General features: G+C 41.5%; 1 protein-coding gene across 2 annotated transcripts; it reads right to left on the bottom strand.

Moving 5' to 3' along the window:
* Positions 1 to 5,459: 5,459 nt before the first annotated feature.
* gtf2a1 (general transcription factor IIA, 1) lies at positions 5,460 to 12,551 on the bottom strand. Of its 2 annotated transcripts, none has more exons than XM_015004146.2 (10): positions 12,307 to 12,551; positions 10,889 to 10,990; positions 10,635 to 10,806; positions 10,398 to 10,462; positions 8,816 to 8,891; positions 8,565 to 8,689; positions 8,369 to 8,473; positions 7,966 to 8,277; positions 7,764 to 7,853; positions 5,460 to 7,180 (listed from the first exon to the last, which is right to left on the bottom strand). In XM_015004146.2, exons 1-10 carry the CDS (start codon positions 12,334 to 12,336, stop codon positions 7,073 to 7,075), a joined length of 1,185 nt encoding a protein of 394 aa, XP_014859632.1. In that variant the 5' UTR covers positions 12,337 to 12,551; the 3' UTR covers positions 5,460 to 7,072. The 2 variants fall into 2 exon arrangements, with proteins under 2 accessions (XP_014859632.1, XP_014859633.1); XM_015004147.2 differs by having other exon boundaries at positions 7,966 to 8,274; positions 12,307 to 12,550.

Genomic DNA, 12,551 nt, shown 5'->3' with positions numbered 1-12,551 from the left:
ATATTTGGCTTTCTGAATGACCTCCCCAAAGCTTTGACCACACAAAGAAATTTATGAACTACCCCTAAAAGCCGGAGTTGCTAAATGTGCCACATTACTAAACCTAAATGACCCAAAATCATAAAACTGTAAGGTTTAGTTATAATAAAAAAAAAACAGGAGTCACATCAGCTCACAGTAATCAGTACTTGAGTCGGACTGTACAATTTCTAACAAGGCGTCTATATTTTCCACATCTTCCAATCAGTCTACTAAAAGCAGTCCAGCATTGAGATGTGGATCTTTAGAGAGCTGAAGAGATGATGTCCCTGGCTGCTTTCACAAGGGCCTCTCCTCTCTTCCTGTGCTGCTGCAGCTCACAGTTCAATCAAAGAAGATTGAAATCAAAGTCAGTGTAAACATTGGAGAAACACAAAGCAAGTGGAAGGTGTTTGAGACGGTGGCATGAACTTTAGAGTGTTTTCCTATTTGGGATTATGTGTAATTTCACTCTGAAACATGGGTAGACTCGTAGTCTAATTATTGGACGGAATGAGACTCCATTTATTTGAAAATTCTTCCTCCTGCTGGTTCTCAGGATCCGCCGATCATTCCTTTCCCCTTATTACAAATAAACCAGTATCTGAATTGTTCCTCAAATAAGCAAGGCATGACCCAAGATGCACCTCACCAGCAACAGATTTGGTTTCAACACACAAAAAAACTGAAGGAAAAAAACTGTGGTTGTATTAAGGATTTGGAGTAAGATTTAGCTCTTGAAGTCCTTGTCTTGATGTCGTCACTCCTTACGTTGCTTGGATGGTCATTGTGAAGCTCCTCTCTCTCCGAGAAAACTCTTGAGTGACAAGTAAAGTGGAGAGAAGAGTTAAAACATCTATTGATTCGGAAGTGGTTTCACTTCTACTACCTTATAGAAATATTTTTTTACATATTTTACAACATTAAAACCTTAATATTTTTATTGGTGACAGACCAACACATATAGGGTTTACAAAATTTGTTTTGCAAACAAAAATCAGGGAAGTCTGCCATTAATATGTATTTAACCCCCTTTACTCTGACTCCCCTAGATTAAATCTAATAAAACTTAATTGAGTCCATTTGTGTGTAATTTAATCTCAGTATAACCCAGCTGATCTGTGAAGTCCACAGAAGTTTGTTAGAGAACAACTCCAAAAAGTGTTTTGAATAAATTAATAACTGATCCTATAGGTAATCAGCAGATAAATCAAATATAGTTTCCAGGAATGTTTCATCCACCCAAAGATGACATTAAGATTTAAGTTTTACATTAGTCACAAATTAGCTAGATCAATAATTTATTAATAATAATAATTGAATCATATGTTGCGAAACAAGCATTAAGTCATTCATTAAAAATGTATTCTGTTAGCATAAACTGAAAATAACCCCAGGCACCATAGGTGCTAGCAATGCTACAAACGTTAGCATTTCAAAAGATGTCAAAAACCTACCATAAAATAAATTAATAAATAGGCCAATGACAGTTAAGCTGAATTGTTAAAGACCCTTAAAATATTAACCACAAATAATCAGTAGTCCTACTTCAGGACCTTAAATGGTTTATACACGAACTTATCAAAAAATAACCAAACTCCTTTAAGGAGTTATGTTCTGTGATCGCAGAAGTGGTAAAATAGGCTAAATGGGACCTAAAACAAGTCCTAGTGGTACAATTACCAACCCTGAACAAAAGGCTCCAAGGAACTTGAATGTAAAGCAACTCACGGCTGAATCTGGTAACTTAATATCACGTTTTCATCGAATGGGGTATATGCCACGAGAGGTGGTGACGTATTTCCGTTTGAATTTATTCCACATAGGTTGGTTCCGGGTCCTGCTTGCTCCTATTGTTCTTGGCCGAAGCTGCAAGATCTGTACCATGAAAAAGACGCAAAACTTAAAATATCTGTGAGCTGCTGGTACAACGACTGAGTTTTGTGGTGTGCCGTTGTTTCCAGTAATTAGTCGGTACCATCCAGTGCTTAGTTTTTTCATTTTCCAGCTGATATCAAGGCGACAGCGGACTGTAGCCAAAACTTAGCCACTACAGCTAACACGCGGTTTGTAGCTGCCTGCTATTTCAAAGCTTGAGGATATTGAAGATCCAGCGTCAGAAATGGGAAGATGGGGGATATAAAGGGAGTTGTACGTGATTCGTTTAGTGGAATAATTTGTTGGAGGAAAATAATGCCGGAGGAAATCCACTGCAACGGGAACAGGCTGAGAACAGAGGCAGCGATTCGGCACAAGGTAAGTCAATACGTGTGTGTTGATGTGCGTTTATGTAATATGGAGTATGAAATTATTTTTAGGCAACTCCTTAGTTTTTGTTTATGTGACAATTATATAAAATACATTTAACATGCAGTCGGAGCCATACCGAGCACGGTAATTTAAAAACAGCCGAGAGCAGCAATGCTCCAAACCACACAAGAAGTCAGTCAGATTAAGGTCCAAAACCTTCGCTTTACAGCCATTTAAGTGGCACCGACCCACATAAAAAACCCACAGAACAAATGGTGCAAATCACGTATTTCCCGAATACCGAATATATGATTATCTACCTTTGCCGTTTCATAATTATTATCCACGTTAGAGTGAATTTTTCCACTTGACTGCTATAATCTGTTCTTGCTTTACACAACGTAATTTCTCTTTTTTTCTCTCTGAGATTCTGCTTAGAAAATGAGGTTATGAAGTTACATCCTCCCGCTGCTTTTTGTTTTTAAAATGGTTAACGGTTACTGTGGGCAAATCCAGCAAGAACCAAGTGAAAAACTCCATCTCTAACACAGAGTGACCTGTGCACTGGAAGCAGGCTATGTGGAAAAAACATGCGGAAGTGCTAAAACGGAAGTCCGTGGCATATACCCTATTTTGGGACGCAGAAGTGACAGCTCCACTTCAGCCATGCACAGACGGAACTTGTACAGCGCCACCAGTGGCCGGAGGAATACACAAGCTTGGCTGGTGAAGTTTGCTAAATGCCCGAAGTCACCCTTTCTTGTTTATGTGTTCTTTCCTTGTGTCAAGCTTTAGAGGGAGGACTGGTGGGATTTGTTTTAGGTTTAACAGTAGATATTCTGAAAAAAAACAACAAAAAAATCCTGGTCATAACATATTCTACGCGCTGTAAAAAAGAAATAAATAAAAATAAGCCCTCTCCATTACGTCCTGTAATCTCCATACATATGGAAAGCATACCGGAAATTCCACTTTTTTTTTCCTAACAAAGAAAAATATGGGAAATATGTGACCAAAAAAAAAAAAAAAGAAAAGAAATTCCAGAAACATAAACTCGAGAGCTGCGTAAAGAATGGTTCTAATTGTTTGCCTGCTGATTTCTAAGGAGGACTGTTTTGGCTCTTTCTAATTTTCTCAAGATTTGCTTAATGGAAAGCACAATACTGAGGTAAGGAGCAAGAATGCAACACAAGATTTAAAGCTTTGAAGAGGCATCATCACATCCAGATATCTGGTGTAGACCCCTGTAATTGCAGACAGCTTCAAATGTAGCACACAAGGATTCTCCTTAAAACCCCCTGAAGCCTCTGCGTCCTCATTTGCTATTGCCACTCCTCTTTCAATCTTTGTCTGGCTCTATGGTTAGAAAGCCGGACAGAGAGATGTTAGAGTTGGGGATATGATCCTTTCCGATTACGATTGATAAAGGAGATGGGTTGAACTTCCTCCTTCTCTCTCTGGGAAATACGACATTAAGCTAACTCCACAGATGAACTGAGATTTATTCATATCTGACTAAAGCAACATGTGTAAAATCCCTGTACCCCAAGTCTATAGATACAGACAATTCAGAAGGTCTAGCATGAAAAGAAATAGTACAACCGGAATGGTCTTTGCCCCATTTAATTCTTATTTTTAAAACTATGCAACAGTCAACAGTTCCTGAACAAACTCCACTGAATCCAACACCCGCCGCTGATTAGCAGTGACTGTGGCCAAAGGTAAACATCTCCACTGGCCAGCAGCTCAGTCTTGAAGTGGTCAGGAGGAGCCACTTGATCAGAGGCAGCTGGGGAGCCATTACTCCTCTACTGGGTCTGTGTGAGGGTCAATACAGCCTTGTGAAGTGAGATGGATGTCTTATTTAGCTTCCAATCCATTCACAATCAACTCCCAGAGTAGATTCTGACTCAGCCGTAATCCCGAACACCACACCTTTCCTCCTAATTATGCTGAAGGAAAGTCATAGGGATTGAGATCGTTTAGGTGGGAGTTATGAAGTTGTGAAGATGTTCGAGGAAGAGTTGGCTCAGAAAAAAAAAAAATCCCAAGTTACAACAGTCAAAAGTCTAGCCCCATGGCTAATTCAGTCTGCTGCAAATTGTCCTTACATTGTCAGTCTGTGACAGAAAGAGATGCAGAAACACAGATCCACACCTTTTGTTTCAAGCTGACTGGATAAGCGCACCACGCCGTAAACGAGGCTGTACGCAAATCCCAAGAGGAAAGGCATGTTGGCGCAGTTTCAGCTAGTTACACACTTCACTTTGCGATCCTTGTTCTTGCTTTTTGAACTTTGCTGCCGTTTACCACCAGTTATCTAAAGGTTGCCTAAAACAGCTGTAGAATAGATCACTTTTGCTAGCAATGACCTAACATGGAGAAACTCACTACCAGTCTGTCATTATTTACAGCCCCCCAAAAATGACAGAATCCCAAAAACTTGAATTTATAAATACATTCATAAAATTAGTTCTATATAATGTAAATTTGGCCTCTCTAAATTGCCCCTAGGTGTGAGTGTGTGTGTGCATGGTTGTGTGTCTCTGTGTTGATCTGCGACAGACTGGTGACCTGTCCAGGGTGACCCCGCCTCTCGCCCGGAACGTTAGCTGGATATAGGGTGTATCCAGCTAACGTTCCGTTAGCTGGATACACCCTTGTCCCGACCCCACTAGGGACAAGGGTGTAAAGAAAATGGATGGTTAATGTAAATTTGTGTGACTCCAAAGAAATTTAAAGTGAATTTTAGGAAACCTGTGATGATAAAGTCACAAATTATTTAAAAAAAAAAAAAAAAAAAACTTTTACTCAAAAAGGGAAAATGAATGTTATAGCATGTCATCCAGGTGTCTTCAGGGTCATTGTGGACAGGAAGGACCTCCAGTAGCAGTCAGTCTTCCAACTAATCTGAACAGGCCTCTGACTGAAGACTGTTGGTGTGTGAGAGGTTTATCACCGTCATCACATTCCAGGGAGCAGACGCTACTCCACAGTAACATGTCCTGGATGACACATCAGGTGTTAGCCACAACTGCTAAGCCACCTCATTTGCTTTTGCCGCTCCACTTTAAAACTGCTGCCTGGCCATTACTAACATAACAAAGCACAACAAATAATGTACTGCCACCATGAGCGGCGCAATTCTAGGAATGAAATATGAAATGTTGTGAAATAAAGAACTCCAGGAATGAGTCAAGAAACATTTTTATTTCAAACTGCTGTGACGGGGCACTAAAAACAAAACTGCAGAAATACACACAGCCCCCCTGCCCCCCAAAATCCCCACAAAGTTAAACTTACAGTGATAGAAAACGTATCATTTTAAAAGTTCTGAGTATAATGAAAGCACAGGAGAACATATAGTGGATGAAATGATTTCCAACGTCATGTAGCTTTCAATCAACCAACAGATGGAAAAAATAAAAAATAAAATGAAAATCAAGAATAAAAAGGAACACTTATGAGATAATAGTAAGAGCACAGTTCGGTGCTGAAAAAATAGAACATTTCACAAACTTTTAGCAATAAATAGGTAAGAGAACACCATCCTCTACGCTTTTTACTGTGGCGCGTTGACGTTACGGTGGGGGGAGGGACGAAACTCAATTTCCTTCCAGGGAGGAGTGGCGCGCACATTCACACTGATTCCAAGGTCTGTACAATCAGTCACAGTGGCTCTCTTTCACTCACACACACACACACACACACACACACACACACACACACACACACACACACACAGACAGAACAGAAGACGCCATTATTGATTATTGGAACTGGCTGACCTCACAACACATTGATAAACTAACAGTGCAAATTTTTCTTTTTTTTTTTTCTTTTAGACGGCTGCAGAAAATTAAAATAAGAGCGAAGACAATCCACTGAAATGGCAAACTTCCCATTTATACAAATCTTAAATGAATTTTTTTAGTTTGTTGCTTTTTTGGGGGGATGGAGGGGTAAAAGATGGAATGAAGCTCCAGAGAAGCAAGAAGAGGGGGAGAAAATATTTAAATTCGAGAGATATTTAAAACTTTTTTAAGGATGTTATTTTACTTTCTTGTTCTTCATTAACTTAAAAAAAAACTAAAACAATAACAGAATAACTACAATAAAACACTCTGGAGCACCATTTTTGACTAACGTGATGAGAAACTACGACTCGACAACAACAAAAACAGAAGAAGAAAAAAACAACACAGAAGCCAAAAGGTCAAAAGGTGATTGGGATCGTTCTAGAAGGCAGCGCATTCGACTGGTGGCACTAAGTTTGGACTTCCACGTAGACACGAGTCAACCCAGTCAACCGACTACAGTGCATTAGAAAGATTATTTTTCTCATCTATGGGCTTGTTGTGAATGACCGCGGTCCTCCTGCGGCCGGACGGGGGTCACCTCGCCCTGGTCCACTACACCTGTTTCATGTGAAATGCTTATTTTTTTGGTGTGAATTCTGTCCAGAAAAAAAAGGCAGAGGAGCCCCCTGGAGGATGAAGACGGAACTAAAAGAAAAGGAGAAAGAAAACTCTTCATTTCCAGCCTCTCCCTCCTTCCTCTGTTGGTTTCTCATCCCGCAAGGCCTAGATTGAGTGTTTCCACCCCCCAAACAAGGCTGACATCCAGGTTTTTTTTACGGTACCTCCCCATCCTTTGGGTTCTAGGAGTTCTCTCCAGTCACAGAGTATGGAAAGAAGGATGCTCGACTGTCTTGTTAAATGGACAGGAGGAGTTCCAGAGTTTTGTTTTTTGTTTTTTTGTTGTTTTTTTTTTTTTTTTCTTTTTGACTTTCCATTTTCCTTCTTCACCACTCGGCGTCTCCGGTGGCTTTGGAAAAGACAAAATCTCTGCCGTTAAGATTCATAATTCCGTCCTTCAGGTGGAATTTCCATTTGGTCTTACTTCTGTGAATCTGTAGGTGGAAGGGTGGGGTGGGGAGGGGGGAGGAAATGAGTCGGAGGCGTAGAGAACAGATGGACGGCATTTTTAGGGGATCAAATCTCTTCATCTCACGCACACAGATGGATCACACAGCTTCCCTCACAATGATGGAATTTCTAGTAGGGCTACAACTAACGATTAATCGATCTTTAACTTTTAATAACCGATTAATCGATTATTTTGACAACTGTATAAAAATGGCACATTCTACAGATGCTTTGTTTAACCACTTATGCCTTTTTTATACATTATAGGAAATGCATGAAAAGATGCAAATAAACAAATAATTAAATCCTATCTTGCAATTTATTGCCTAAAAAGGAACAATAAAGAATTATTTTATTTAGTCTGAACCTTGAGAATACTTAAAATACAGACAAAAGTGTTTTCATCTTATATGCAAAATGTAGATATGTTTGTATAGCTTTGGCTTAATTACTGCTCTCAATATGCATATCTCAGCAAACTGTATTTTTAATCCATTACTAAATTAGTTGATGATCATTTCACCAATCGATTAATCATGATTAATCGTTTCAGCCCTAGTGTCTTACCTTATCGTACTGGCACACCACAACGTTCTCTGTATCAAACAGCTCCTGATCTTCGTCTTCGCTGACGTCGTCTTCGCTGTTCAGCGGCTCCTAAAGCGGAAACCAAAACCCATCAGCATCAATCTTCTGTTTCTGGTCTCCAGGACAACACAGGGTGGCCATGTTTGGAGTAACAGAACAGAGAGTAGAGGAGGAAGCCAACCTCTTCAACCTGCCCGTCTTCGCCACCGTCCTTGTCTTTCTCCTCCTCCTCGTCCTCGTCATACTCCTCCTCTTCGTCCTCGTCCTCCTCGGAGGAGGTGTCGCCCGCCCCGTCCACCTGGAGCATCATGGGAGGCTGCTGCGCCTGAGGTTGCGGCTGGCTCTGCTGCTGCGCCTGCGGTGCAGCTGCGCCCTGGGCTTGCTGGACCTGCTGGACCTGTGCTGCCGCCGCCGCCGCCCCTCCTGCTGCAGCGGCCGCCGCCATTGCCGCCTGACCGGGCTGCTGCACCATGGTTGCTGTTTGCACCACCTGCTGGTGGAAAGGCATGTTGCAAATACATTAACATTAGAAACTCCCAGATGGTCAGTGGACACTCTCCCCTTTGGAGTGATGGAGCTCTGACCTGCGTGTTGCCTTGGACTTTGTTTCCTGAAGCTAAGACGATCTGCTGTGGCTGGATGATGACTCCGGTTTGCTGGGACAGACTTCCCTGCAGGGGAGCCAGCACCTAGAGAACAGGAAAAAAAGAAAAGTGAAGAACTTACCCAGCATGCCATGTTTTTGTTGCTTTCACATACAGAAAGACCTCTTCTCCTAACCTGCTGTATAACGGGAGCCTGAACGCCACCGGGCTGCATCGGCTGCTGCAGAACGATTGGCTGCTGGGACTGCTGGATGATGTACTGAGTGCCGTTGGGAGCACGCACCACCTGCAGGATCTGACCTGCATCAGCAAACACAAAGAGTCAAAAAAAAAAAAAAACATCCTGACAAAGACCAGGACAAGTTGGAGCTAAAATACATCTGTTTAAAAGGCTAATATTGGTGCAGATGCATGTGAGTGCTTTACCTTGGCTGGTGATGAGCTGTTGGTATGGGGTGACCCCTGTGGGTAAAGCTAGAGTGGCTGCGGTAGCTGCTGCACTCTAGAGGAGGAAGGTGGGGGTGCATACAAAACAAAAAGATAAAGGAATTAAAAAGTAGAAAACGGGAAGGAAAAAAAAATTAACTGGACAGAGTTTGACCCTTATTCTGCTGGCTGACGTGATAAACGCACTGTTTGTTTCACAGCACAGAGTCATGAATGCAAGTAAATACTGTCTGAGGGAAAAGAACAATATCTATTCTACAGGTAAGAGATAAGGTTTTCAATTTTATTTTTATTAATAAGCTAGATAAAAGCTGATGGAGCAGAGTGAACAAAAAAAAAAAAAAAAAAAAAAAAACACAACATTAATAGGCCTGTAGCAATAAATCAATTAATCAGATGAGAAATTAAAACAAGCTTGATAATTTTCATTTGCACGATTTGTTTCTTTTTCTCTTTCTACCAAAGACTGGATGACAGAAGCTCTTCAGTCTGGTTCACTGACCTCAACTAGTCCATGTTTTGAGGGAAAATTTTGTTTACAGAGACTTTAATGTTAATTTTATTTGTTTTGTTTATTTTGGATATTTCACATGTCTTCCAGTTCCAGTGTTAAATGTTTTGATATAAATTAAGTTTGTTGATCTTTGAGAGGGTGAACGTGCATTATCATGCCGTTAGCATTAAATAACTGGAAAATGGTCTTGAAAACAACAGTAATATTGTTTATTCCCATAACTTCTGGGACGACGCCTCGTCCAGGATTCAGGTTTTGACTTTGGCTAGGCCATTCTGTGTTTGATTCTACAGTGGCTTCATGTTTAGGGTTGTCCAGGTGGAAATGAAGTGTTGCAGTCTTCAGTTTTTACGCAACAAAAATTTGGAATAAGCTTCTGTTTCACTGCAGGAACACTCTCACTCTGATCTTTAAAAACGAGCTTAAAAATCTGTTTAGTTGTCGTTGCCTTAACCTAGTTTTTTTTCTTTTTTTTTACTTTATTTTTAAGCCTGTCTGATGTAAATCTGTTTTGATGTGTATTAATGTATGAATTGAATTTGGTGGAGGAGTAAAGTTTTAAAAAAAAGAGAAAATGTAAATGGGTGCTCAGTTCTGAAGAACTACAGAAAATACAGGAAATAACCAGCACCCTAAAAATATGTAAACATTTCAATGTGGGCAAAAAGGAAAAAAAAGTGAACGCGTGCAAGCTGTTGACGGCCAAAACGTTTTCTACTTTTTGCTCACATTAAAACCTTTACAAATCTTTGGAGCTCTGAGTATTTCCATTTTACATAAATAAAGCTTCCTTGCTCCCATCACTTTTAAACAGCTGGCTTGACGTGTGCAGGTTTGTCGTCATCTGATCAAAGCATCTTCTTCCTCATATTTGTTTTGTTCCCCGATGCTGCTTCGTTTGCCACCTAGCTTGTGGCAAACTGCCACCATTGTCAGATGTTTTACTGGCAAAAGCATTTAAAAAAACCTGCATCATTCCTATTGAGCAAGTCATAAAAGATGTATAAATGTGAGATTAACTTTTTTTTTTTTTAAAAAGCGTCTCACCATCCCCGTTGCACTCATGTGCTGGATAATCTTCGGATCCTGAACAATGACTTGCTGCGGGGTTGCTGTGGGGGAAGGAAAAAAAAAAGAGCATGTTCAGCTCAGCATCATGGCCCCCAAGGCAACTGCTATTATTATTACTACTACTACTCATAAATCAAAGATGCATTCATTTCCACTGCATCTCCATGAAGAATGTGTTTTAATGCTGGTGCTTTTTCACTCCTGGGAGCCTACCTTGCTGCTGCTGGGGGGGCAGGATGACCTGCTGGGCCTGCGTTGGCTGCGTCACCTGCTGGACCTGCGGGGCGTGCTGAACATGCTGCTGCTGAGTGGCCTGCAGGGCCGTCTGCTCGTCCGTGTGGAAACCCTCCACTGCCTTGGACTGCAGCAGCTTGTTCTCCCACAGCTGCAGCATATTGAAGGGACGGTTTAGAGGACTAACTGGGGGGCAGGGGGTGTGCAACGTTGTTTCTGTAGTTTGGGTTTACCGTTTTCAGCTCCAGGAGAACCTGCTCATCCACTCCCTCATCCAGGAACAGCTCCCGCACCTCGTTGATCACATCTTCGATTACACCCCTGTACAATTTAGGCTAGGAGAAGGCAAACAAAACATTTTACTTTAAAGAGGAAGCAAAAGAGGGCTTAACTGATGTTAAATAACACATTTTATCAGATTATTAATAAGTAACTGGCAATTGGGAGAAAAACAACTGAGGATGTGGCGTTAAAAATGCCTTTTAAATAGCCATAATCAGATGCTAATGTTGAATTTAACATGTTATGAGTTAAAATACATTGTCTCCCAGCTGGGAAGCATTGCTGTGAACGTATAGCTGATGGATAATGGCAGCTCAGCTCCAGTGTAACCCCTAGCACTGAGCTACAGCGCTCACAACAAACACGGCAGTGTTAAAATGTCCTCGACAACACCGCGGGTCAGCCACCGAGGACGCTGCGTCGCACTGCCCCGATGTCCGCAGCGGACACCTCGGTCTTCTCCTTCCTTCCCTCCACACTCGGCCCCCGTCGGTTTCCTCCACTATTTAAAGCACAGTGTGGTGTTTATATGTAGAGCCAGTGACGTAGCGTCGTGTAGCACCGTCCCATCCCGGCCAGTCTATATTAGACGGCCAATATGGCGCTATAAAACCAGGCAGCGGAGAGGAGGAGGGCCAGAAGCGCGAGAGAGGAGAGCAGACCGGGGAGGCCATTTTACGGAGCAGCGCAAACAGCCGCCTTCTTCTAAGCTTCGTGAGGAGATATCCTCCGTCTTTTACCTAAAATATTCGGTTTAGACAAAAGCAATTTGGCTTTGACGTTAGGGAGCAGGGCTTATTTGGCGTTTTATGGATAAAATGTGTGGTTTAGGACGTCTTTTCGGCGCCCTCTCGTCGTGGAAATGGTGGACAAAGATGAGACAGCTGACTGAGCGTCGAAGACTTTCCACAAAATGAGGCTTTAATGTTTGAAAATTAAGCTTATTTCAGCCAGAGTGGATGGTGACTGTGCTTTGGGTACATCTGCGTTTCACAAGTCTTTTAATACTAACCAGTTAAACGTTAAATATCTTATCTCATATCTCCAGTACCAACACAAAAAACTAAGAAAATAACTGTAGCAGACAAATCAAACTAATTTAATTTATAAAGCTTTAACCTAACAAAATGACTTTTAATCCTAATCTGCATTTAAAACTTAATTCTTTAGTGTTTTTTGTTAAATTCTACCCCTGCAACGAGTTTCGCAAAATGAAAATAATGGCTGCTTGACTGAACGTTGATTCTGTCATTTTAATGGACTTAAACAGTGGTGAGTTGGTTACAGCACATTCATCTGACTGCGAGAAATAAACTTTACCCCCCCATTCTTCCCCTCTCACTGACAGTCCTCGGAGATTGATCCTTACCACTTGGTTCGAGTTAGCCGAGCTCGCCATTATACGCGTAGTGTACAAACCACACGGAAATTGGCGAGAGACAGAGCCAAAAAATACGACAAAAAAAGACTTAAAACGACTGTGAGCGGTACTTTTAAAAGAGCCGGTATCGCTTTTGTAAATAAAACACAGTTTTTGCGGTCTTATTTACAATCCCCGGGCTGCGACTCCCCAGCCGTCTTCCTCCCGTCGTTGTCCTGCTTTATATACTGAGC

This window comes from Poecilia mexicana, unplaced genomic scaffold (assembly GCF_051168715.1).
Source record: "Poecilia mexicana isolate PSO_F unplaced genomic scaffold, ASM5116871v1 scaffold_21, whole genome shotgun sequence".
Taxonomy (NCBI): Eukaryota; Metazoa; Chordata; class Actinopteri; order Cyprinodontiformes; family Poeciliidae; genus Poecilia; species Poecilia mexicana.
This window is presented reverse-complemented; position numbering and strand designations above follow the sequence as displayed.

Bases quoted from the DNA above. Each gene is read 5' to 3' on its own strand.
- gtf2a1 (XM_015004146.2), bottom strand. From the start codon at position 12,336: ATGGCGAGCTCGGCTAACTCGAACCAAGTG. The intron at 8,474-8,564 runs GTTAGGAGAAGA...CCTGTTCTCTAG, and splicing joins AGGCTCCCGTTATACAGCAG to GTGCTGGCTCCCCTGCAGGG. The intron at 8,278-8,368 runs GTCAGAGCTCCA...CCTTTCCACCAG, and splicing joins AAGTCCAAGGCAACACGCAG to CAGGTGGTGCAAACAGCAAC.